Source organism: Chroicocephalus ridibundus, chromosome 6, assembly GCF_963924245.1.
Source record: "Chroicocephalus ridibundus chromosome 6, bChrRid1.1, whole genome shotgun sequence".
Classification (NCBI taxonomy): Eukaryota; Metazoa; Chordata; class Aves; order Charadriiformes; family Laridae; genus Chroicocephalus; species Chroicocephalus ridibundus.
The window spans coordinates 2,971,603-2,997,896 of NC_086289.1; the positions used below are offsets into that span (position 1 = coordinate 2,971,603).

A 26,294-nucleotide genomic window follows, 5' to 3' on the forward strand; every position below is an offset into this window, starting at 1 on the left:
CCTTTCAGGGAAGATATTTTTCCTAATATCCAGTTTAAACCTGCCCTGGCGCAACTGGAGGCCATTTCCCCTTGTCCCATGGCCTGTTCCTTGGAAGAAGAGCCTGACCCCCCCGGCTGCCCCCTCCTTTCAGGGAGCTGTAGAGAGTGAGAAGGTCTCCCCTCAGCCCCCTTTTCTCCAGGCTGAACACCCCCAGCTCCCTCAGCCGCTCCTCACAGGACTTGTGCTCCAGACCCCTCACCAGCTCCGTTGCCCTTCTCTGGACACGCTCCGGCCCCTCGGGGTCTGTCTTGTGGTGAGGGGCCCAAAGCTGGACACAGCCCTCGAGGTGGGGCCTAGTCCTGCTGGTCACACCACTGCTGATACAGGCCAGGGTACACATTGTGCTATACCTTGAAGTCTACTTATGTATCCTGAACCAAAACGAACGAGGCGACTCATCAGCGAGTAGATCTGACAATTACAAGTTCAGCTAAAAACCTCTGCAGCAAAAGGGGTGACCCCAGAATTTCCTGGCACTGACAACACGCCACGGACAGGCTACTGCCACCACAGCAACCATCAGCTCTGCAGCGTCAGTCCTAGCGCTATTCTAGACACTTGCATCTTGGGTTTTTAAAATAATTTTAAAAACTGACCATATAATAGCATCCAATCCACATGGCTTTTGACTGAATTATCAATTATAGTCTGAATTATGAAGCTGTATACTGGCTTTTCGCCTTCCTCCTCGATGGGTAACACTCAAGTTAAAAGCAGAACAAAACCCCACTGTAATCGCCACCAAATTCTTGCCTGTGCCATAAAGATGAAGCAGCAACTGAAAATAGCTTGTTGGAATGAGAAAATCATGAACTCCAGCACTCCTAAATCTCATTAAGTAGCAGCTATCTTTTCATTGCCTGCCTACGTTTAGGGGGGTGCCAGAGTAGGTAAGACTGCGCACTACTGTAGAGCAGCACAGCCCTCACTTCTCAACAGGAATTACACCTACGGAAAGGTGATGTTCAGCTCGAGAAGAATCACACTCTAGTGGCAATTTTTATTTGTAAACCCAGTTCCTTAAAATTGGAATATTAAAGAATTATCTTGATTTTCAAGGAACAGATTTAGGCAATTTATAAATTGTTCCCAGGCTAGAAAATTCAAGTACCACGGCTTTCTGAACATCTCATAGCATCTGCTCAGTATTTAATAATTTCCTGACCACCGAGAACAACCAGGCAATGCTGTATCAACACTGCTTTTTTCATCAGTGAGAATTATAGTAGAGGAATACAAAGTTTCCCATAATTTACAGAATTCATAGAATCACAGAATAGTTTGGGTTGGAAGGGACCTTTAAAGGTCATCTAGTCCAAGCCCTGCCATGAGCAGGGACATCTTCAACTATCATAGGTTGCTCAGAGCCCTGTAAAATATTTCTTCCTTATATGTAGCCTAAATCTATCCTTTTTTAAATTATCCCTTGGTCCTATTGCAACAGGCCCTGCTAAAAAGTTTGTCCCCAGCTTTCCTGGAGCCCCTTTAGGGACTGGAAGGGGCTGGAAGGTCTCCCCGGAGCCTTCTCTTCTCCAGGCTGAACCCCCCCAGCTCTCTCAGCCTGTCCCCACAGCAGAGGGGCTCCAGCCCTCCCAGCATCTCCGGGGCCTCCTCTGGCCCCGCTCCAACACCTCCGTGTCCTTCTGCTGTTGGTGCTCCAGAGCTGGAGGCAGCACTGCAGGGGGGTCTCCCCCGAGCGGAGCAGAGGGGCAGAATCCCCCCACTGGCCCTGCTGCCCACACTGCTGGGGATGAGCCCAGGCTGTGGAGTGGGTTTCTGGGCTGCCAGCGCACATTGCCAGCTCATGTGGAGCTTCTCATCCACCAGCACCCCCAAGTCCTCCTCCTTGGGGCTGGTCTCCATCCCTTCTCCACCCAGCCTGTGTTTGTGCCAGGGATTGCCCTGACCCATGTGCAGGACCTTGCACACTTGGCCTTGTTCAACTTCATGAGGTTGGCACAGGCCCACCTCTCAAACCTGTCCAGGTCCCTCTGGATGGCATCCCATCCCCCAAGACCTGTCAACCACTCTGCTCAGCTTGGTGTTGTCCACTAACTTGCTGAGGGTGCACTTGATCCCACCGTCAATGTCATTGATGAAGATATTGAACAGTACTGGTCCTAGTACGGACCCCATACTTGGGAAGCATAAAGTTAGCAGGTAACTTACAACAGCTCGGACCCCATACTGTTTTTCCACTTTGTCTTTCAGCTGCCTGAAGCAAGCCTCCATCCGCTCGTGGAAGGGCCTCAGCGCCTCCGTCACCTTCTCCCCGTGAATCCGGATGCCTTCTGCCAGGAATGGGATCTGGAAAGAAGAGTTGCACCACCTTAGTCTGCCCAGCCCTTCCTCCACAAAGGGTTAGGGCAAGACTCCCACGTATGCAGCAAGAGGAGTGAAAGATCTCATGGAATAATAATAACAATAATAATAATAACAACAACAATAACAACAAGAAGAATTATCATCTTCATCATTCATCGTATATGAAGCACAACATAGTAAAAAAGGATCTAACCATCCGTTCTACATTATTTTCTTTTTTCTCTGTTAACCAAAGGCCTTTAAAATTAATACGCCCATGGTTCTGCCCAGTAATCATATAGTGGAGGCACAGCTGAATTTATCAGACAGCACAAATATTCCTGTGATGTTAAATTCACAGGCTCCCCCCCGACATTGTACTTTAAAATGGCAAACTGATGAATGATGACTCTCACACCGGGTTAATAATATCAGTCCTTTCCCAGCTTCAGGAGCATAAAACCTTGAAGGAGAAAACACTTGTATGCTTTCTTTAATAAATGCTATTTCTAAAACTGCAAATGAGCTACATCCTTGGATGCATATATATTGCAGAGCAATATTTATTAATAAAACATATAGTTTTATATACTATACATTTCTGCTTAAAAATTATTATATTTTCTTTGGGACGAAAAACAGAAGGGGGAAAAAAATTAATTAATTCTCTTTTTGTAACTGAAAAAAATCATTAATCTTCAAGGCTTCTGTCACAAAATATCCATGCCAACACAGGCCTATATAATTAGTTCATAGTGCGGAGGTGTAGCTGACCTTTTAAAATGTTTTAAGAGAGACATTTTCATTCCCACAGCTATCCAGACATACCATTAAGAGTTTTCTACCTCCACCTTAGGAAAAATATTTCCCCTTCCAGGTCCGTTTCAGCCCACACAGTGCTCTGATTCTAACTTAGATATTCTCTGCAGCAATCAAGTTAAGAGGCTTCTTCTTAATAATTCGTAATTAAATCATAATACTGATTAAAACCAGATTTTTCTAATAAGACTGAGCAGCAATCAGAAGGAGCAGCTTTATTAGTAAGAAGAAGAATAAATACACATGAATTACAGATGAACAAACTCAAGAAATCTTTTCAAGCTGATTCTCTGTGATTTTGGCACTATTTAAAAGAATACCGTTTCTTCTCCTAAAAGACTACAAAGAGAAGTAAGAAGAGTGACAAAATTTTTTACTGTAGCAACTTCTATTTATAGCCATATGGATTTGTACTCTACAAAAATTAGACATTAAAATCAGAAAATTTCCCTGTTCCATGTAAGTAAATGATTTTCCAAATTTTCATAATTATCAGGCCACACTGTGACTCTCTTATTTTGCAGGGATTAAGTGGTCACTTGGCTCGTTTATTTAAAAGAACCTGCTGACTTTTTAAATGGATTATTTCCAAAAAAATCAAATTACCAAGGTGAAGTACACGTGGGGTCTGAAACTTCAGACGGTGATAATTTTTACGAGCAGAAAATGCACTAATGAGCCCATCCTAGGGAGCAGCCATCTCCAATTTAGAAAATCAAGCAATTTGAAGTAAACGACGTTTTTTGTAGGGAAACGTCCCAGTCAAGAAAAAAAATGTAGGTGTTTCCTTCTGTGTCGCAGATTGAAGGTGCTGAGGAGGGTTTCACTGTTGGCATACACCAGAGGCACACACCAGGTGGATGCAGCCACCCGTGGAGAGCTTCCGGCACTTGGAGAAGTGAAGTAATAGGAGGGTTGCTGCCGAAGTGAATGGCGGTTGGGTTGGAGAAGGTGAGCACCTAAAGGCTGGTGGCCTCCTGGTACAGCAACTGTTGAGTCAAGAGATCAGGGCATGGGCAAGAGGAAGCACCAACTATAAGGGAATGAGAGAAGACCAGAAACCACAGAAGAAGGAGGAAAGGCTTGTTACTCCTTAACAGAACCTGAATTTAATAAACTTCTCACGGCTTTGCTACAGAACCTCTGTGAGATTTCTGAGTCAGGATATTTGATCTCCCTGTCCAAGATCACTTAATCCTTGAAACATCTATCAAGTACAGAAAGTACCTTTGGATTGTTTTACTATTTCTGCTTCACCTTCTTCTACTAACTTCAAAATTCTTCCTACGTCTCCTTTCCAGACATTGATACAGGGAAATCTGGTGACAAGGGACATCCAATTTTACACATGTATTTTAAACCTTTGTAGAATGCAGAAACAGAGGCAGAATTTTGCCACGTTCATGCCACTGACAATTCATGTGGCTTTGGAGCAACGGGTGGGTTTGCTTATGGCTTTATGTCAAAAGACCTCAGAGGCCACCCTCGCCTTTGGAGAGGTGAATGAAAAAGTAAAGGTAACGTAAGTAGCTGAACTAGAAACAAATGAGCTGAACGAGAAAGAAAACCAGCCCCAGACAGCACTTATTCCATAACTCTTTGTCAATTTTAAAATTTTGAAGTGGAACTTTTAAAAAGTTCCAGGTTTGTTTTGTTTTTGTTTTTTTTTTCAAAAAGAGGGTGCTTTTTTTTTTTTTTTTAAAGATCTTGATCTGCTTGGCTGAAAAGAATGAAAAAGCTGCATACATTTGAATTATTCAAATTAATAGAAAATCCTAAGTCTTAAAAGAAAATCTTTCATAATAATCTTATCATAAAATATGATCATAAAACCTTGGTTTTGTATGCTACAATTCTTTCAGCTGTGTAGGAGCAGCACGGGATTTTTATGTGACATACTAGTTTTGCTATGCTGTAAATATACTCGCTAAATGCAGAGTGATTAATGTCATCAATCATTCGTTTCATTACCATCATTTCAATCAATCATTTCATTATCTTCATGTTAAAATAAAAGATCAGCTTGAAATGATGTAGCTGCATGGAAACATATTTTTCTAAGTCAAAAAAGCACGAAGATGGGCAAAAGCGGACATTGCTTTATTAATGATATTTACCTGAAAGAGTAATAGACAGAAAAAAACACGTGTAATTAAAGTTCATAGAAATTATAAAGGGACAATGTTCCGAAGAGCATGAATTCCAAAGCACAGCAGAGACCAAGGTAAGGTAAAGGGATAGAAAAAAAATAAATTTCACTAGTCAGCTGAAGATATGATTGTCAGGCTACTATTTCATGTATCCAGATTGATTGATACAGCATAAAGAAAATCTCCGTGTGATCACAAAACTCCAAGCCCCATATTATTGAAAAATGAAAACTCATTTTTGCTTTCAATCCCCGTCCCGCCGGTGATGGATTGAGAGCCCTGCCTCCCTTCGGGAAGCTTCCGTGACAATTCCCTCTCCTGCCACCAGCCGAGCTCCAGCACCAGCTCCCGCCCCGCTCCCATCTACCTCTGCTCCCAAAACTGCAATAATTTGAGAGGAAGTTTAAAGTCTTAGGATACACTAAACATGTATCAAACATCTAAGGCAACTTAAAAGCACTGATTTCCACCATGAAATGGCCAGACCTTTTAGTGAAAAGAATTTTCAGACATAAAAAATACTTTTTCTCTATTTTTCTGGTTTCTTGGTACTACAATACTGTTTCTTGGTCTTGGTACTACAATACTGATGGGAAATTACATACCTACAAATAATTAAAATACAAGGTGATTAATTGCCATAGATATTTTCAAATAGTAATATTATTTTAACATACATATGTCACCAAAGTGAATCTTTGCTGAGGAAAAATGTGTTTGTAATTCATTTGAAGTATCACTATCAGAGGCAAAGACAGAGAGCTGACGCGGAGTTAGTCTTCTGGGATCAAATTATTTTCCTCTATAAAACTTAAAGCTCCTAAAGTCTAATCTTCTGTAAAAGCTCACAATAAATAAATAAATAAATAAATACTTTTTTTTTTTTCCCCAGACCAAAAGAGTTTTTAGTCAGTGATAGTTTTACGGTCTTCAGAGGAATTTTTTTTTATTATTATTTCTTGAATTCTGTGTCTTTGGTTCCACTACCTCTAAGATTGAAACTTACAGAAATGTAAATTATTCCCTTTATTATAAAGACAAAATTGAATATAAAAAGACAATTATGCACTTTCTTCTTCTGTGGGAAAAACATTTCCAATCATATTGATATTTTTTTAGTTATCGTAAAATTATCTTGAGACGACTGGAAAATGGCCAGTCTGTGCTATGAAACAAATTTGGAATTGTTTCTTGTTAGTCCCGAAATATATTCTTTGGTTCCTGTAAACACAGTTCTCATGCAAAAAGAGGGTTCCTGCTTTGTCCCCGCACAGGGCTGGGAACCTGGGTTCCGTTCCCAGTTCAGGAAATACTGCCCCTGTCATCTTACATTTACATGATTTCTGCTCTAATATTTCACCATAAAAATACCGGTAATTTCAGCTGCTTTATGGATCAACGGTTTTGTACCGTGTTAAGTTCTACTGCAAACGATGCACAGGTTTCACAGTGATGAATTTACTAAATATTTTGTGTGCAAGTTAATTTTTGCAACTCTCACATTTAATATTCCGTGCTAAAAGGTACTATAAGGATATGCAGAAAGTTTAATAAATGGAAAATGTGGTTTGAAGAAGTGAATATGTGAAGAAATACTGTCCCGGTGAATGCAAGCAGGAGGAGGAGTTCAGGGTTAAGCATTTCATCTTACTGTCTGAGAAGAATTTCTGAAATCAGCCTGGGAAAATTAAAATGCAAAAGCAAGTTGCCAATAATACTAACCAACATTATTACAAAATATTTTCTCATTTGATACAGATGGGATATTTTCTCTGTATTATGGTTACCAAAAAAAAAAAAAAAAAGAAAGAAGAGGTTGATCATGTTTGTTCCTTGTGGGTTTACCAAATGACAAATGATGTCAGATTTGAAAAGATGAACTTTAGCTCAAGTTCCAAGACAGTTTTAAATGGCGAAGAAGTGTACACAGGGTGAATAGTTTAATGTCTGAATTTTCTCAAAAGTGACACCAAACTGTCTTTGTACGGCAGTTGGCCCCAACCAGCCCGACTTAAATTTTTTTACCTGCCAAGCGATCAGATCCTTTAGTTTTTCAATCTTGTCATGATCTTCTGGATGCTCATGCATATATTTTTCAGTAAAAAAAGCCTAGTCAAGAGAGAGAAATGAACGCTTATTTCAGAAAATGAATCAACAACTACCATGGATGAATTACCTACAGCAAAGATCAATGAATCAACGCAGAAGTTCTGCAAAACAGCAGTAATAGCTACAAATACAAATGAAAATCTAGGAAAGATATATTGAATTTAACAATGTTTTAAATTTAAGACATCAATCTTTTGTAAGTGGGGGGATGAGCACATCGTGATCAAGCCCCAATCTCATGGGCAACCCTGCAGAAGACTTGGCACATCTTGGAAATGTCTTTTTAGCAGCGCCTGGGACACCAGAAATTTTGGTAGGTGAAATGCGTGAGAGTTACATCAATGGATGGATACAGCGACATGTCAGTCACCATGTGTCGTCTCCATTTATGTTACGAAATACATGTTGCTTGTGTATGTTAGCTTACTATGATTAATATCCATAACATAAATAACAGACAGTGTTTATGGTTCCCCTATAATGTTAATATCCCATATAAATTTAAAAGCTACTGTAAATGCGCAGTTAAGATTATTTAGATGATTTGCAACTGTCTGGGATCTCGGAAGTCTCTACCATTTGATGAAGCCTTTAAAAACTCAGGCGTTTGAAAGCAAAGGTGGGAATTGCAATTGGTTGCTTTGGCCACTGAAGTTCACCCAGAAATTCCTGCTTCAGCTCCAATGGCCAAGCACACGCTGGGAATGCCACCAATCTCTGTGTCTACCTCTCGTCAGCAATTGTCCACCACGTCCCTACAGAAGTCCTCTTGCTGCTAAATATATCAACTCTTACTTCAAATGCAGAAAGCCCAAAATGTAATTTTGACGTTACCTTCTCATAGTTTGCGAACCCTCCCATGACCGCAGGATCCACAATGCCGTTAAGTAGCATCGAGAGAGGGTTAATGGGTAGATTTGGATCATTTAAATGCTGCTGAACCATGTTATTGATCTTATCGTTTGTTAGCTGCATGGTTTCTATCGCATTTTCCAGTGGACTAATTTCAACCTAAAATAAAAACAAAAGGAGGTTTTAATCAAGGGGCAGAGTCCTTGTCCACCAAACCACCACGATTAGAAACATTTCAGGAATTTCAGAACAGGAGATATTTTAACCAAGATTCAACAGAAAGGGTGGTGTCAGGCACTTAAATAATCGGTATCTATATATTGTGGTAAGTGACATGATAATCAATTATCAGTAGAGAAAGTTAAATGTGTTTCGCTGCTGCAGGACGGATTACATCTCAGCACAGCAGCACAACATTTAGAAGGCTCTGACAGGCATCACGTGAGGTTTTGGGAGGATTATGGAGAACATCAGAGATTACACGTCGGTGAGTTTTAGCAGTACAAAGAAGATCCAGCTTAATGTAACAATAAGAAAGAAATGATAACTTAATGTGGATTTTCTGATGGAAAAAGTAATCCTAAGCAGCTCAAAAATCAAGATATTTTTGCAGTGGTTATTTTGGTGTTACTTCCAAGGAAATGGAGTTTAATATGTTGCAGAGATGACTTCTAAGCTATCTGCTGTGCTTTTTCCCACAAGGTCACATTTTCTTCCTCTGAACGTTGATAACTGAAGGAAGACATTGTCTTTCTCACATAGCCTGGACTTCAGTGAAGAGAGCTCCTCAGATGCCTTCATGGGATGAAGTAGCTCTTATACTGTGCTTTATTTTAATTGACTCATCTCCGACTATTATTTATGACCAGATACTGTGTCTTTCAGAATGGCAGTTACTCACATTAAAGAAACAGTATTACAGTATTTAAAGTATTGCTAAAATACGTACATTTAGTGAATGGGCTAAAAATTACTAGCTTTCAGCAACCCAGAGCATAGATGGTCCTCACTGGAAGACATAGCCTACTTACATTAAAAAAAATGATGTGGTAGGAATAGAAAAGGAAGGTTAATTGAGGCCTGTGAGGAAAATGCAAGTGTATATTTGATTACGGACTGATTTGCATAACTGCTACATAAACAAAGAAGCACTTCTACCTGGCCATCAGTTGCTTCCCATGTTTCTGAGAACCACTTATAATCAAATCTCTTCAGTTGCTACTCTTACATTTGCCACCTGATTACATCAAGGATGTTTTAATTAGCATTTTAAAAAGCGTGCCTGGTGAATTATTCTGGGAAGCAGGTAAGGAGGCTGGTGTTTGCGCCGCGGCCGTGGAGCGGCCCTGGCACAGACGGACGGACGACGTCTGTCCTTCAGAGCCCAATCTGCTCCCAGGGAAACTGGGACTGGCAAAGTGAGGCCACATTCAACATCTGATTCGGCAGGAACTGTTGCAAACATCCTACGCTAAATTTAGGATACTGTCATTTGTATTAATGGGCTTATAACGATGCAATAATTTGTTGATGAACCATTGCTTTTAAAGCTCTTGAGTATCTACAGAAATTAGCACTCATTGAGCTGACAGACATCTTTTTTGACTTTTCTGTATCAGCAATCATGGCTTTCTTTCTCATTCTCCTCTCTTTTACTACTCTTATAATCCTCCCTCTAATTTTTTTAGAAGCAGATGGAGAATTGCCGTTCCCATCCTACTACTACAAAGTCTGCTTTGAATCTTATTGAAAGCTATTTATTAAAAATATCTCTACTTGTAAATTATGAGCCTTGCTCCAAGTAGCTTGCTAACTCTGGACGCTACGCGGTCTATTCAGGGCAAACAGAAATGATGTACTCCCGCTACGTTTGCAACGCTAAAAAATTACACATCAAACCAAAACAGAGATTAGCGTTTGTACGTTTTAAAACCAAGTGCAATTAAAAATCCAGTTTCTAATTCACTAGTTGGCCTCAGCAATTGTTTGCCCTACAACTACTTGTGTCCAGCTAAAACAAATCAGGTACCGAATAATGAATGTGCACAACATATTCCTTGCAGATAACGAACAGATTGAAAAGGTTTAGGTAAAAGTGCTCAGAAGGAATTTAAAAAGCAAACAGATTTAAGGAAATTATGCGTGTTCCTGTGGGTTACGTAACATAATACACCGCATTTATTAAATTACTCATTTCTCTCTCAGCGCTGAGTTGATATGATCTCACCTCTTCCTTTAAAGATATTCTAGTGCCATCAATAAAACATGGGATGTGCAGAGCTACTTTAATTCATCGCGTTTAGTAAAACATCAATAATATCTGTATCCATAATCAAAATTTAGCATTACAGGGATGTAAACCTCATGATCACGCTTCCAGCATTTTAGCTGACAGGAATCTTGAAGAAAGTCAATACCAATTTTGTAGTAACGATGGCAGAGCTAGGTCAAAAGTTACCCGGTGCCGTCTTCCCACATATTATTAAGTTCCATTCTGGTATCGTTTTTCAGCTACGTGACTAATATAATCCTATAAGCTTACAGAAAGCTTATGAAAGCACTCTCCCAGGATTTACGCACCTTTCGATGACAAGCACGGCGTTAAAGGTGCGTGTATACAAATTGCCTGCATAAAGCAGCCTGTCAGGCTGTGCTCTTAACTCGTGAGGAAAAGAGACTTTCATCAGATTCGCCAGCTTTTATAAACACCACTTTTTGCAATCATGAAGATAAACACAATCTTCTCTATCAGGATTATATTGAAAATACAAAATTCATTAAAAATTCAATGTGCTTTATTCAGCTGCCTGTTACTGTCAGACATCACATTCATATTCTGTTACTATAGATACCATAGTAATTTTCTGCATTACTTCTGTTCATCTAAATACAACTGTCCAACATAACCTCAATGGAGCAATGAAAAAGGTTTTAATTAATCATATGCAAATTGTTCTTTTCCTTTAAAAATAAGCCTCACAAGAGAGATTTAAAAACCGCAGTAACAATGTTTTTATTGCTACTTAAAAATTACAGCTGCGTAAGAATAATTTAATCTTAAAGGCGTTTAATGGATATGTCTTATCTAAACAGTCTAAATGGCAGAACAGAGAAATGCGTAATTTGGAGTTACTCTGGGAGGTTGCTGGGGTATATTTTAGCAAACTATGGAGAAGAAACAAAAACAACCTTTAATCACAAATGATAAGTACAGAAGAGATGCGGACGCACACAATGCATTCCATTTATATTTATATTTTGAATCAATTACACTCAAAACACCAAAATCCTCTTATCCAAAATTCAACCTGATGTGGCAGGGTTCCCCTACACCACCTCGGGGCCCTCTTCATTGTAGGCTGGTGCCACAGGCTGCAATGGCTGACCTCCTGAAAGCCAGAAATACTTTATAAAAGTACTTCAAGCACTTGATCGGCCCTTGCCCTAAAGGCCTGGAAGAGTCAGCCCGCGTTTCCCTCTCTCAGGGGTGGAAAAGCGTTCTGTGAGTCACCCTCAGTCAATAATCAGCATTCCCAGCAAGCACGTTCCCTCGTCTGAGGATGCCATTGATTGCTTGGTCACAGAACTGACGCGGTGTCATACAGAAATATAAACGCTCCCTGGCTGTAGAAGAGCCCCGGTCTTTTCTGCAATCCCAATAAAGCCAAATTGATCTTACCATGAAAACCGATTTGACTTCAAACCACCTCAGAATCCCCGGTAATTTATACGCTGTCACATAGATGGTTCTCTCAATCCACATATTCTGCAAATGTAAGATAAACATCCCGTTATCAGATTGATAGCTTTTATCTTAAGCAAAGCCTTCGAACATTAGCATGAGGAAAAGGAACCGCAGACGTTACGAAGCCGGGGGAGATTTTAAACGGTATCTGCTTGGGGAGATGATGGAGTGGCGCAGATTTCAATGTGCTACGTGATTTAGTAGAGAGCAGCTGCTCCCGTAGCGAAGGAGAACACCATGCGAAAGATCCACCGATTTTACCGGACTGTTGTTTTTCCCATGAGAGCTTTTAAGGACCACCCTCCACAAACCCACAACATCTTGCTCTAGGGAAAACTTTTCCTGTGGGAGAGTGGAGGCGCCGAGGGACGGGTTCCTGGGGAGGTGGTTCCACCCACTTCCTCGGAGGTGTCAGGACCCGCGGGGAGAAAGCCCCCAGCAGCTGGGTCTGAGCCCACAGCTGGCCCTGCCGGGGACAGGGTTGGACCCGAGCCCTCCCAAGGTCCTATCCTGACCTGCAGCTCCCGATCTGCATTCGTGATCCTGTGATTTCACCTGAGCTGTGAACAGCAATGGCTTCGTTGTACCATCTCCTCACGGGTTTGAATTTAAGGATACGTGATTTAACATCTCTGCCTTCACACCTGTGCGGTGGTTCCTAACCAATGCCAAAACCCTCTTGATCTCATTTTGTTTATTCCATCCTCCATTAACAGAGGAAGAGCTGTCAAAGTGATGTAGATATACCTACATTTTTTTACCTATACTCAAAACATATTGGAAACTGTTCTCTCTAGCACTTTTTTTTTTTAGAAAAAGAGGGTTTCCTGCCTCCTCAGCTGAACCCACGTAGATGAGCAAATCAGCAATTTTTGATATAACAGCCACCGCGAGAAGCCAAAGGCACTGAAGGAGTCTCTGAATGAATACCCACTCTTAGCCATGGGAAAACAGATACTCACTATTTATTGGCACATTGATTAATTAGAGCCTGCTACTACATGGAAACCCAACTTCTTCACTCAAGAAATGATGCATTAATTTATTACTTTAATTACTACCACAACTTTACTACTAACTGCACCCACTAGAACCCCTGTGAACAAAATGGTGTCTATAAAAAAAAAAAAAGGGAATCAACTCGATGTAACCTGTTGTAAACGCTTTGATGAATACAAGCTGTGCTCAAAGGGAGTTTTATTGACCATTACATGAAACATATGGTTTAGTAAAAAAAAAAAAAAAAAAAAAAAAGAAAAGGTAAAAAACACGGTATTGCTGCAAAAAGATTTTTAAGATGCCTGACTAGAATCTTCGTGACAAGACAGGTATTGCCAAGAGACATCTATCTTTTCAGGTATAACTATTTCAAACTTCTTTCTCAAAGAAGTTGTTTTTTAACAAAATAAATACATCTTTGTGCATTTTTTCTACTGGTATAAACCAGAACATGGTAGATTGGTTTAACTGAATTTCTATGAAAAATAATCACATTTAAACTTAAGATTTATTTTTCAACAACCAAAACATAATGATTTAGATTCTCAAAATGAAGGGGAATAAAGAAGCAAACCCTAAAAGTACTCTATTTTCTTTTTTTTTGTTTTACCGCAAATTCATTGTCCGGGTTTTTCTCTCCTTTACGAACAGGGCGTGAATACTCAAACCGTTGGACTTCATTCACCCTATAGAAACTGCCAAGAAGGAAAAGCACAATCAAAATCAAATACCATCTGTTTAGGAACTGCTGCTAAACTCTACAACTAGAAAAAAAGTTTACGCGTAAATATAAAATGCTTCTGGGATCCCTGTTTTCCAATGGGCTGGATGGAATCTCTGCTAATATTAAGAATAGCCACGGAATGTCCTCCCAGTTACTACCCTCTTTGGCTGTGTAGAGATTTGTTATACAACAACAGGAACTAGTTTACACGTTGTAAAGGAGACTGATAAAATTGCAAAAGCACCCCAAACTCACCTCACGATTTGTTCTGACACTGGCCTGTGAAATTTAGACGGTAAATCCAGTTTTGGCTTTACAGTAAAGCACTGAATATCTGAATTCAGGGGTTAAGAACTGAAAAGCGAATTTCAATCACGCAGAACAGGCAGCTCAAGGGGAACGCGAAGGAAGGACAGAACAACAAAATTCACGTATTACACCCATAAAGGCAGAAGTGCAACAGCCTCCTGCTCGTGTTGGCCATAAATCCTCAACCTGTGCAGCTGCAGGAGCCGCTCTGCAACCGAAGGATACACTGGCCGGAGGAGTTTTTAATGTCATCGCCCGGTGGAGACGTTGTTTTCATCTTTTCTGCGTTTGGAAACTGAGTCAATAACCTTGCTTCAAAGTCTTCCCGGCGTTCATACTCCTTTCCTCGATAAATGAAGACTTTGTTCTGGAAACAAATAGGGAGGTGAAAACCTAATACCCGCACCCTCAGTAACAAACTGGGATCTCGGAAGTGTTGACTCCAATGCCTTTAAAGTGAGAAATTTTACATTCTTCACACTATGATATAATCAATAGTTTACAAATATTTCAAGCCAAATCAATAAAGCCCAAATGGATTTCCTTATCTCCCATTCAGTACTGAGATCGTTAAGTATGCGCTTACCCGTAGGCGTATCTATCAACCACACTAAATTCAACGGGATCCAAATACATGATTTCAAGGATCTATAAAATAGGTGCCCACTGAAAATGTATTAAGAAAAATTATGTCCTATATCAAATCCAAGATCTGTCTCTATAATTCCTCTCATCCACCTTCCACCGCTAATGGTGGAATGGATGTAAATAAATAGAATTAGGCTTTTGATACGCAAACATTCATTAAAAGGCACTGATGGGCGCAAGCAAGAGTAGCAGAGAAAAGCACAAAGAGAAAACGATGCCCATTTTAGGAGGAAGGACCAAAACCACGGACTCTTTCAGAAAGACTGATACTCCCTAGACTTCATATTAGGCTATTAGTTTTTTGCCGTTGTACAGTTGTCTGCACAAAGCATAACTTTTAAATGAAGTATATTGTATTTCTCAGGATTGATTTCTTTTAACGATTAAGAAAATGAAGATACATTTTATACAGTCCATCCGTATACTGAACAAGCACATCAAATTCTAAAGAAAATTGTAAAAGATGACTTGCGTATTTTCACCTGATCAAACACATTAAAGGAAGGTTTGATACGAACGTAACACTTGCATCTGAACAACTTTAACCTCGTCACTCATCTCAAAATGAACACTTGGTGAAAAAATTATACAGCACTTCTTAGGAAAAGGGTGTTATGACTAGGGGTAGGAAATTGGAAAAGTTTACATTTGCTCAGTTGGGTTTAGTTCTGCACTGGTGCCTTTTGAAATGCGCAGCAGATGAAAGGATACTCTCTGTTTGGGGAAAAAAAAAAAAAAAAGAAAAAAGGGCAGAAACCTAAGAAGTGTATATATACCTATAATTCATGTATATAGACCTGTAATTCACAGGAAAAATTGCAACGGAAGAAAAAGCTTGTATTGAGGATTTTCTCAGTCAGCAAGGCACTCAATAGCCTATTTTTCAGAGTTTTTATGGCTCGCTTATTACAAACTTTGAGGCTTTTGTAAAGTGCGGTAAGTGTTTTCCCGCGCTTACCAAAAAACCCCCCATTCAGTCGTGAAGAGAAAAAGCAGCTCAACGTTACTCCATCAGACTAACGTTCTTCTGCCTTGTATCCCCTCGACTACCCAGTTTAACTGGGAGCTTAACGGGAAGGCGGCGTTGTGCTCCCTGCATTTGTGGGTGTCTCCAGGTGGCTGAGCTGGAGCCAGGCTGACCCACGGCCACCCCCCGCACCGGCCCGGGGCAGCCCCTCTCTGCAGAGCAGCTCTGGATGGCTGGCTATTCCCGACATTCCCCGGAGATAAATATGCACTCTGTTGAGAGTGACGGTACGTGTGACAAAATTTCATGACAACTGTCAGCCCCAATCCCCTCTGCAAAGCCGGCAGTGCCTTTATCATGCATTCATCATTTTGAAGGTTCCTGATAGGGCATGGTCTTCCCTATGAGAATATCATAAAATATTCATTTAATCATTTTGTAGAGAAATGGGTTTGTCAATCTTAACAGTGACTCCTTCTTAATGGATATTAAATACTTTTTGCCTGGTAAAACTTAAGAAATAATTAATAAGCACTTCAAAAAAAATCTTACTAAGGCTTTTTTACTTAATGTAACGCAAACACTTTTTGCTGTTTGACGCTTGATAAAAGCCGTTGCATGGCCGTTACCCTACATTACATTACATGTATTTCAAACACCTGAACAATTCTTAGCTTTTCCGCATCGCATCTCTTTAGAGTTGGTATTTTGACACACACGGTAGCTTGTACACCATCATGTCATTGCGTCTGTCACCAACATATGGCTCTGCCAGTTTGCAGAACTGCATTGCTCAAGCTTTGGGGCAGCTCGAGGTACCGGTGGTCCCGCTCAGAGTCTCTCTGGCACAGGTTGTCCAGCCATAATTTGGAGACCAAGCAGTGGGACAACATACGAGAGCTCATCTCCCAGTTTTTGAGGGTCTGCACACAGAGGATGCTGCAAAAACACACTTTTAGCCTGGCAGGAACCACCTGGGGTCAGATTTGTTCCTTTCAGTGGCAGAGAACTGATAATTTGATGTGCTTCTGAGGAGGCACAAATGGTACAAGTACACCTGTAATGCAGCATCCCAGGGTGTACGAAAAGCCACGCACGTTTTCTACTTGGGATGATTCAAGAACTTCAATTTCTTTAGTTTGTTGGTGGAAAAGGAGGCTTTGTCCAAACAAACACCTGAGTGGTTTTTTTGGATTTGTGGAAGCCTTTCCCTCCTGCTCCAAATACTTGTCAAGTTTCTGATCGTTAGATTTCTATGAGGGATGGTCACTCCAAGACAACTCTTGCCTGAAACCACCATATGTTTGTTTCTTTACAATTCACCATAAATACATATTTTACAAGCACTTTTAACACATCACGTAAGACCAGGCGACCACAAGTAACCCGAGAAAACCAGTTTAACCAGCATTCACTGGATTATCCAGTGAGCTGGGCTTCAGCATAGGTTTAGGCTTGCTCCTGGTATTTATTATGGTATAATCTGAGAGAGTTAACATGGAATTACTCGGTTATAACCAGGAATTCATCTCCTAAATGAGTATTTCCAGGAGGAAACCTACTACCAGCCCCTGGCCTGAGACTAAATTTCTTGGAGTCTCCCGGATTTAGAGAATAATCTGAGAATAATAGTAATAATTTTATTCTTCTGTCTCTTGAACCACCTTAATCTACTGTAACTCTTCCACAGGGGGTTGGAGAGAGACTCTTTCCAACCTGAAAATCCTCATCTCTTAAGACAGACAGGAGCAGCGCAGCAGCTGTACAGCAACGTGTTATTTCCATGTCACCAACTGGCAAGTGCCAGAGTCCAGAGAATCACGATACAGATACAACTCAGATGTGTCAAATCCCCACCGTTCTTCAGCCACTCATTCAACTCCGTAACAATCCTCACATCAGTGGAAAAAATCTAAAATGTCATTTGACATACGTTACCGGCATCAACCGAACGACATATGTTTTAAATTGACACCCAACTCATGAAAATCAATGGTGAAAGATTGCTTTTAAAGGTATCACACACATCTCTGATATTCCGCTTCATTTTAGGGACTACGGTGGAAAGGATACTCACACGAAAACATGGTCACATACAAAAGGCTTCTCTACCATACTCATATATCTATATCTATATCTACCTGTCAGGCAAAAATGTCACCATTTCAGATGGTGGTGGTTATTGCCCTGATTTATGGACTGGGTGGTACGTCTTCATTTCTGGTGATAACCTGAAGAAGTACAAAGGATTGGACATGTTTGAAGAAAAAGCTTCTCTACTAAAATTCAACCATTCAATATTCGAAACTGGGAAGGAAAAAACAACGTTTGTTTTATACAGCTAAAAGCCAACCATCAACATCAGGCAGACTGTAAATAACACACTGACATACAATAATGTACTTTCTCTACAACCGAGGGAAATTTCCAAGGCAAGAAACCTTGCTGACGTCTGTGGAAGGAAAAAGGGGGACGCTTACCCTTATGAATGTTGGAAATCCCTGGCCATAATATCCAACAGCGAAGTAGTCTGGTTTTGGTCTTATCACTTTCACAATGTTTTCATAGAACTGGGCTTGCTTTCGCTGCAAAATAAATAAGAAGAACTTTAATCACCTAAACTTTGAGGAGATACCTTATACTTAAACTCTAGATCTCTTCTATTGTATCTCTAACTTAAAGATGAACGTGTTTCGTTCGCCCCTTTTTCTTCACCTTTCCATCAGATATGTGCTAGCATTTTGAAATATTCTGTAGCCATTGTTTTTGTGCTTATCTCGGTGAACCTGACTGTTCTGCATTCAGTATCTCAATTTTGGTGAAGGTCAAGAACTTTCAAGGCAGCCCGAATTCCCAGTTGTGGCACTGCCGATGCCGAAACACGGGAACGATGGAGCCCGTACCGCTAAAGCCAGCTCCCCTCGATGGGGCTGACTTCTCGGTTTGTGGCTGTTACATTTCATTGCATTTTTCTACTACTTTTTTTCCACATTTGCAACTATTTATTTGCATATGGGAAGCACGCAGTTGAGAACTGCAGAAAAATATAACTTTTGGAATAAATACACGCATGTCAGATGCCATCTGCTTTCGAAGCGGAATCCTTCTTTATCTCAAATGATGAAATAATAACAAAAGTGTGGCTTCAGACGATCTGTTCATTAACTTATTTTTAGTCTATTACTTTCTGTAAGAGAATGAATTCTGATTTGAGCGGAGGTTTATTACTGCTCCCCTACGATAGATAACAGTAAATGGCAAGAAGACTACAAAGACCCAGGTCTGCTGTACATTTCTCAATTCACCTGTAGCAAAACTATTTTGTCATCTGTGAATTGTCTTAGAGTCTAATATTTAATACTGCTTGAACAAAAGAGACAATAGGGAGAACAGAAAGAAATAAAAACTTTTAAACTTTAAAATTTAAGGGGGAAAAAAAGACGAGCTAGCACGCTACTGTCGCTCAGCAGCAGCAAGAAGAAAAGCCGACGGGGTGTGCGAGACCCGACTCACACGGGAGTGCGAAATTTGATCTTTGCCTTGTGAGGGGTGAATGCCCAATGCGCGTCAGTAATAATTTTTGTGACATCTCTCTCAATTTCTCCTGTCTGATAAATAAAGAGCAGATAAACTCAGTTGTTTGACCTAAGAGTTGCAAGTTTTGCGTTTCCCCTATTAGAAGAGGGAGAACCTGCATTTCCATACGCATATGAACCATGCCTGGTTTATACCACTGCCTAGAATTAATGCAACAATGACGTATTTGCTGTGCAAGAAAAACAGTGAAAAATACATAACTCGGTATTATTGGCCGTCAGCTACAACGTACAAAGTTCAAATTCAGACTTCTGCTCCAAAAATGGATACACTATGATAGGAGAACAGTGGTTGTTTCCATGACAAAGCTGTTCATGTTCCCGTGTTGCAAGCATAAAGGAGATGGAAAATTAAAAATGAGGGACTTGGAAAGCAGCTACCCACTGGTGAATAATCGTATCTGACACATGAGAATCATTTCTAGCTGAGGAACAATCTCTACCAGATTCCTTTTATATTGAAATGAAGAATATCCTGTACTGAAGGCAGTGGCGCAGGCAGCCGGCCGAGGGGGACTCTTCTGGCACACCATACCACCTGAGACACGCTCTGTGTGTACATCCCATACCTCCTGCTGTCCAAATCAACGGGAAACCAGGCTCCAGACCAGTTAGGCCAATGAATACAATCAGCCTGGCACTAATACCAGTTAAAATGCCGCAGGAAGAGGAACTTCAAAAAGGGATGTTCGTTCAGCTGTGGAGAGCTGGAGGACAGAACCACGGACAAACCAAAGAAGAACATGTAAGGGAGTGAAGAAACCAGAAAATTGAAACGAGTGGGTATTTACCTTTATTCTTTCCTCCCCAAAAAAGGAGATTCTGGGAAGATGGGGATGGAGGTGCTTGAGGGGAGATGGCTCCAAGCCATCCTCAAACTGAGGGCTGGTGTCAGCGGAGGGAGAAGGTGCAATGACACCGTATGAACGCCCAGCTCAGACAGCGTGGGACAAGCAGATAAACAACTCAAAGACATTCCGGATGATCTACTCTGGTGAGCGCGAAGGCAAAATGCATCAAAAACCTGAAAGTCGGGAATTTTCAGAAGCAAACTGGACTCATGTCCCAGCTGCTGTGAAACTGGTTGAGCAGTTAGGAGGGACAGTGACAGCTGCCATTTATCTCTTTCGAGAAGAGCAGGAGAAAAAACAAATGGTGCCGGCATAATCAGCGGGTAACGTCAGGGCAAAAATAACTGACTCTAGACATGAATGCCTGGGGATTATTCATACCTAAAAAAAGAAACGTGAATATGGAAAGACACTTGAGAGAGAATGGGGATTTTTTTCATGTTCCCATTTATATTTAAATTCCAAATTTCCTTTTATACCCCAAATAAATCAGCTTAACGTTACCGAAATATTTTTCTTTCAGCTAAAAAAAAAAAAAAATTCAATCTTTTTCAGACACTCCAGTGGTAGCCAGTTAATCAACATTCGTCCAGCAAAGCCAAAGTGGGCATCTATTTCTGCATTTTACTGTCATAAGCGAGATTTTCAATATAATTTTTAAAGGTTCAAAATTAAATTCTGAAAAAAAATGTTGCAGTGCCCACGTCATTAAAAAAACCTACCAGCAGTTCACTGAGTTGTTCATAATCAAACATTTCATTTTCATACTGTTCTGCAAGTTCTTTACCCAAGGCGATGGCCTCTTCCCACATCTGTTGGAAAAAAAAAGAACCACAAAACAACAACAAAAAACCTGAGTCACATACCTTGGTTAAACAACAACATGGGAATAAAATAAATCTTAATAAAACACAACAAAATACATTGTGTCACACGCCTGAAAACCCTGTGCATCTGATGTGCCAAATAGCCGCGGCAGCGTTACCCACGTCTCTATCTGATGCAAATCAAGTAAAATGATCAAATTGCTTCAGAAATAAAATGATTCCTGCTAGCCCAACTAGATATCCAACAATGGGTAAACACGGCCTGCCCACGAAGAAACCCAGAACCCAGGACTTTGGATAAATGTTGTTGATTGATTACAGTCCATAATCACCTCTCTCTCCTTCTAATATCTATAATCTATATTAGACAGGACAGGCAATTTGCAGATATTGTTTTGAACCAATATTCATTATATTTCCATTGGTTCTCTTTCCTCTCTTGTTCTTCAACCATGAAATTCGGCAGCCGTCTCTACTGACCCAAGGAAATTTAACAATATCCTTCAGCTCTTCAGAAGCCAACAATCTTAACGAGGAGCAGCAAGAACGTTTTCAAATGTGTATTTTAAATTTTTTTCTACTTTAAATACAAAGAACCACTCAAACCCAAAAAGATGCTTAAATTAGCACACCAGGCTATCTAAGATCAAACTTGATGATCTCTCTCTGCTGCTGAAATTTGGCTGGCACTGCTGACCTCATTTTGTTAAAAAAATAAGATTTAAAATGAGTTATGAATCTATTTTTTTCGTATTATCCTTCATCTTAAATTTAAAACCCCTGTCCACGCCACCTAATTCTCCTCTCAGCATGAGGCCACATGTTCCCAGCCCCGGTGAAGCACGGAGACGGCTGCGGCTGCAACGAGCAGTCGGATGAAGGAGGGTTGAGCAAAAAGGCTGAACAGACGTTTCCCCACCACTCCCTGAAGACACGCGCCTTTGGGAACAAAGAGTTTTAGATGAAGCACCACAGCTTCCAAAGATGGTGGGAGCTGGACGATGGGGAGAAAGGAGAGGAACAGCACTCCTGGGGAAACCCTCATGCACACAATCCATTCCTGGTTCCATCCCACACAGACCCCCAGTCCCATCTGCTTTAACGCACTGTGTAAATACAAAATATTTTACCCCCCCAAAGCCCCCCGAAAACCAGAAGTCCCCCAAAACACACTAACGAAATCCCACCACTCAAAGGCCAAAATCAATGTTGGGTGAGTTTTGTCTATTGATCTGCAAGTTGAAATCACATTTCTTCATATATCAGGAAAACTTGGGAAAAAATAAAGACTTTCAGGAAAATCCCTAGTTCTAGATGCTAAAATACAAAGAAGAGTAAAACATTAATGGTTCATACAACTGTCAGTATGACCAAAACTGCTGCCAGCACTGGCTGAGGAGTTGGGCAGAGCACAGCTACCTGTGATTTAGTGGCACAAACACCGGACCGGGACTTGGAATATCTTCTTTTTTTCCCTAGGAATTGGCAATTTGGAGCCCAGCCAGGCTGAACACTCAGTAAGCCTCCCGCACGCGTATCATGCCAATGCCACAAAAGCAAGATGTGGCTTGGGTCCCATCAGTTTGCTCTCCATTTGTGCTTCTCCCTGGAAATGAGGGGCCTATTTTCAATTTTCAAACCCAAGGATGGACTGAAAGATTGTCCTGGCAGACAGAGAGGGAAGGGATGGAAAGCAGCAGCCTGAAGAGGCAGGAGCAGCTGATGGTGGAGATGAGGAGCTGCAAAAGCAAAAATAGTTACAAGAGACTGCAGGGAGAAAAGACAGAGAGTTTGAATCATAGAATGGTTGGAAGGGACCTTAAAGACCATCTAGTTCCAAATCCCCTGCCCTGGACAGGGACACCTCCCACCAGCCCAGGTTGCGCAAAGCCCCGTCCAACCTGGCCTTGGACCTCTCCAGGGATGGGGCAGCCACAACATCTCAAAGTAAGGGAGCAAAGTAAGAGAAAAGATGGGCCAGAAACTACACTGAGCAACAGAAAGGGAGCTTTTGAGTCCTAAAGAAACAAATGGGCAGACGCTTGGGCAAACAGAGACTGAGCGGTGACCTACTTCAAGACAAAAAGGCGACGGACACTCTCAAGGGGGAGAGCTTGGTACCTACATTAACTTCTCCTCTCATCTCCACATGATGTTCAACTCCTTCTCTTGATTTTTCTCATTTCTACAAGGCTCATAATATTGTTTATCTAGGGAAGAGGACTGGAATGAACATGAGTTACCTCATGTTTGTAAAGTGCCTTGAAGATGAAAAACACATCGGAGAGACTAATTACAATCACCATAATGAGGGATCACGTCTGCAGGAAATCACAAGGCAGTTTCTACACTCAGCAAGGCAATTTTTGCAAATGGAAGGATCAGAACGGTTTTATCCATATTATGTATCTAAACTAGAATAATGATAGAGAGCATGTTTTTATTTCTACACAGAAATTAACATGAGTTTAATAGTAAAGGCCTATTTGCAGAAAACGCAGGACATTTTCACACTCTAGGCTGAGTTAATTTTGACTCAGAAGAGCAATATGCTACCAATTTATAGAAACTGAACTAAAATTCAGTTGTTTGGTAACTCAGCAAGTGAAACCTTTCAAAATCACTGAACCTTTCTTCATTTTGACTGCCATTTTCTTTTTCTTCTTCTGCACATTTTCATTTCAAAGAAAACGGCGTTACCATAATCCTCCTTGTCCCAGTTCTCTGTTTGTGTGTTCCAGATTTAACCAGTCCCTCTCCAAACCCGAAGCACTTCTACTCTCTTTTCCATTGTGAAAATATTTATAGACGAGCTCAGGCAAACAGCTTTGGAGCTGAACGAGATTGGAAATAAATGGAAGCCTAAGTAATTTCAGATTTGCATCGACATTGTAAACAAACTCGTTCAGTTCTTCCCCTGAATCCCGGATAAGCACAGACATTGCGACGTGTTTCCAAAGCACGTCTGCCAAGGAAAAGCACCGGCTCGGTGCTAAGGCTGTAGGGTCTTTAATGCAAACCAATTACACCTGGCTGTCAAGAGGAAGGGGATTCGGGATTAGTGGTGGGAGAGAGGAGGGGAGAAGAGGAGCTGAGGGGGGCTGAAGCACCGTGTTGGTATTGCTCAGTGTGAGAGCCATCACGGTGTCACAGCCCATGGGTCACACCACAGCAAACCCGTCCTGGACTGTCACTGTCATCCATAGCACGGCAATGCCCACCAAAACTTCAAGAAGGACACGGAGCTGTTGGAGCGGGGCCAGAGGAGGCCACAGAGATGCTGGGAGGGCTGGAGCCCCTCTGCTGGGAGGACAGGCTGAGAGAGCTGGGGGGGTTCAGCCTGGAGAAGAGAAGGCTCCGGGGAGACCTTCCAGCCCCTTCCAGTCCCTAAAGTGGCTCCAGGAAAGACAGGGACAGACTTTTTAGTAGGGCCTGTTGCCATAGGACAGGGTCTAATGGTTTTAAACTACAGGAGGGTAGATTTAGACCAGATAGAAGGAAGAAATTCTTTACTCTGAGGGAGGTGAAACACTGGCCCAGGTTGCCCAGAGAGGTGATTGATGCCCCATCCCTGGAAACGTTCCAGGCCAGGGTGGACATGGCTCTGACCAACCTGGTCTGGTTGAAGATGTCCCTGCTCATGGCAGGGGGGTTGGACTAGATGGCGTTTAAAGGTCCCTTCCCATCCAAACAGTTCTATGATTCTAATCCCAGGCCTGTGCTGTCGAAGGCACTGCGTACACACCGATGCCTACAGGTAGCACGGCACTGCCACCAGTTAAATGACGACTTTAACAGAATTAAATCTTGGGTTTGACTTTTTTTCCCCTTCCCACCCTTGTCAGTTGAGACTGTAAACATGCCAGAGCTGCATTTCTGTTGCCCTTCCTCAGCCTGATCAAACCCATTAGATCCTGAATATAAATATTAATAATGAATTTTATAAATGTTTCAGAGCCTAAAAAAATGAATCCTCAAATTAACTATGATATAGATATATCTCCAATATACATGCAGTAATCGCACAACCCTAGCATTCTTCCATTCTAATATCCTGTCTGTAGGTGAGGATGAACAGGAAAAACCTAGATGATTATGAACATTTGTTTCTGGCTTAAATTACTGTAATTACTTCAAAAATTCTTTAAAAGTTAGTTTACAAGTTATACTGCTCATATTTTGTCACATTATTTTTAATGGAACACTTTCGGGTACAAGTAAGAGATAGAACTACTCTTTTTCTATCATACCGCAAATACATGATAAAAGCGCATTACCACGGGAGAAGATTCTTTCAATTTTTGCCAGCCTCTAACCTGGCCCCTCTCCAGCCGAGGAGGGATCTGTCTAAGAGAAAAGCATCACCTTTTTGTTGCTACTACCTCTTAAAAACCCCTCTCCGCTCCAACATCTCTGTTTTGAAATCCAATTGTCTGGTTCAATCCTCTGAAGGTTCAATCCACCGAAGGTTCAATCCTCCAAAGAACTTGTACTATAGGACTCAATCTGTAAAATGTCAAGTTTCCTGAACTCTGGAGGTCCACGAGTCCATTAACCACCCGGCTCGTCCCCGGGCCGTTTGTGCAGCTGGACCACAACATCTGCAACAGCCCCGAAAACAAAACCCAAACCGGTCATCTTTCCAACGTCGTAACAGAAACAGGAACTGTGTGTTTAAAACCCCCTGCAAAACCCTCCGAAAATTTTCTCTGTTTACTACGGAGCAAATTTATTCAGGTGAGGACAGCACGGCTGTGGCAAAGGATCCTGATAAATTAAATCTATATTCTTGAAGGTCAATAACTCCCAATCTGCTGCCTCGCAGATTTCCTGCCTTGGAAGGTTTCCCAGGTTTGCCCAAGACATGGCAGGTCTTCTGGAGGAATGAGCCGTACGGGGAGCTACTACACAGGATTTGTACGATGTACAACTCACTAATGTGAGAAACAATTTATCCGGAGAGTGCACCAGAGAGAGAGGCTGGCGACAGTGGAAGGAAAATGCTTCTTTTATACCGAAGGCATAAGAAAAATGTGTATAGTCTAAATTCAGTTGTGTAGACACGAACTGCAAATTGTTATGGGAAAGACTTTGAGGATGCAGAAGGAGATCCTTTTAGGGAAAACCTAGCAATGTAATTTATTTTTGAAGCTGGATCGCTTGCTGCCCAGAAAGAACTGCAGCATCCAATTTAGTTTTTGAGGTTCTTCAATAGCAGTAAAAGAGGATCTTAGGATATTTCTCAGCTCCCGCTGAGTTAACCGTCAGTAAAAATGAAATAATCTAGGATAAGAGTATCATTGTGCAATGTTCTGATGTATGAAGCACATTCCAAGCTGTTTAAATTTCAGA

General features: G+C 41.2%; 1 protein-coding gene across 2 annotated transcripts in view; it reads right to left on the reverse strand.

The window, feature by feature from the left end:
• DOCK1 (dedicator of cytokinesis 1) overlaps positions 1 to 26,294 on the reverse strand; it is a 323,879-nt gene that overhangs the window by 28,908 nt on the left and 268,677 nt on the right. For both annotated transcript variants that reach the window (XM_063338334.1, XM_063338333.1), the window contains exons 39-47: positions 20,838 to 20,927; positions 18,149 to 18,253; positions 14,279 to 14,420; positions 14,000 to 14,078; positions 13,631 to 13,715; positions 11,956 to 12,042; positions 8,259 to 8,435; positions 7,341 to 7,424; positions 2,212 to 2,349 (exon numbers count right to left, since the gene is read on the reverse strand). In XM_063338334.1, the coding sequence (XP_063194404.1) occupies positions 2,212 to 2,349; positions 7,341 to 7,424; positions 8,259 to 8,435; positions 11,956 to 12,042; positions 13,631 to 13,715; positions 14,000 to 14,078; positions 14,279 to 14,420; positions 18,149 to 18,253; positions 20,838 to 20,927 (987 nt within the window). The remainder of the gene's footprint in view (positions 1 to 2,211; positions 2,350 to 7,340; positions 7,425 to 8,258; positions 8,436 to 11,955; positions 12,043 to 13,630; positions 13,716 to 13,999; positions 14,079 to 14,278; positions 14,421 to 18,148; positions 18,254 to 20,837; positions 20,928 to 26,294) is intronic.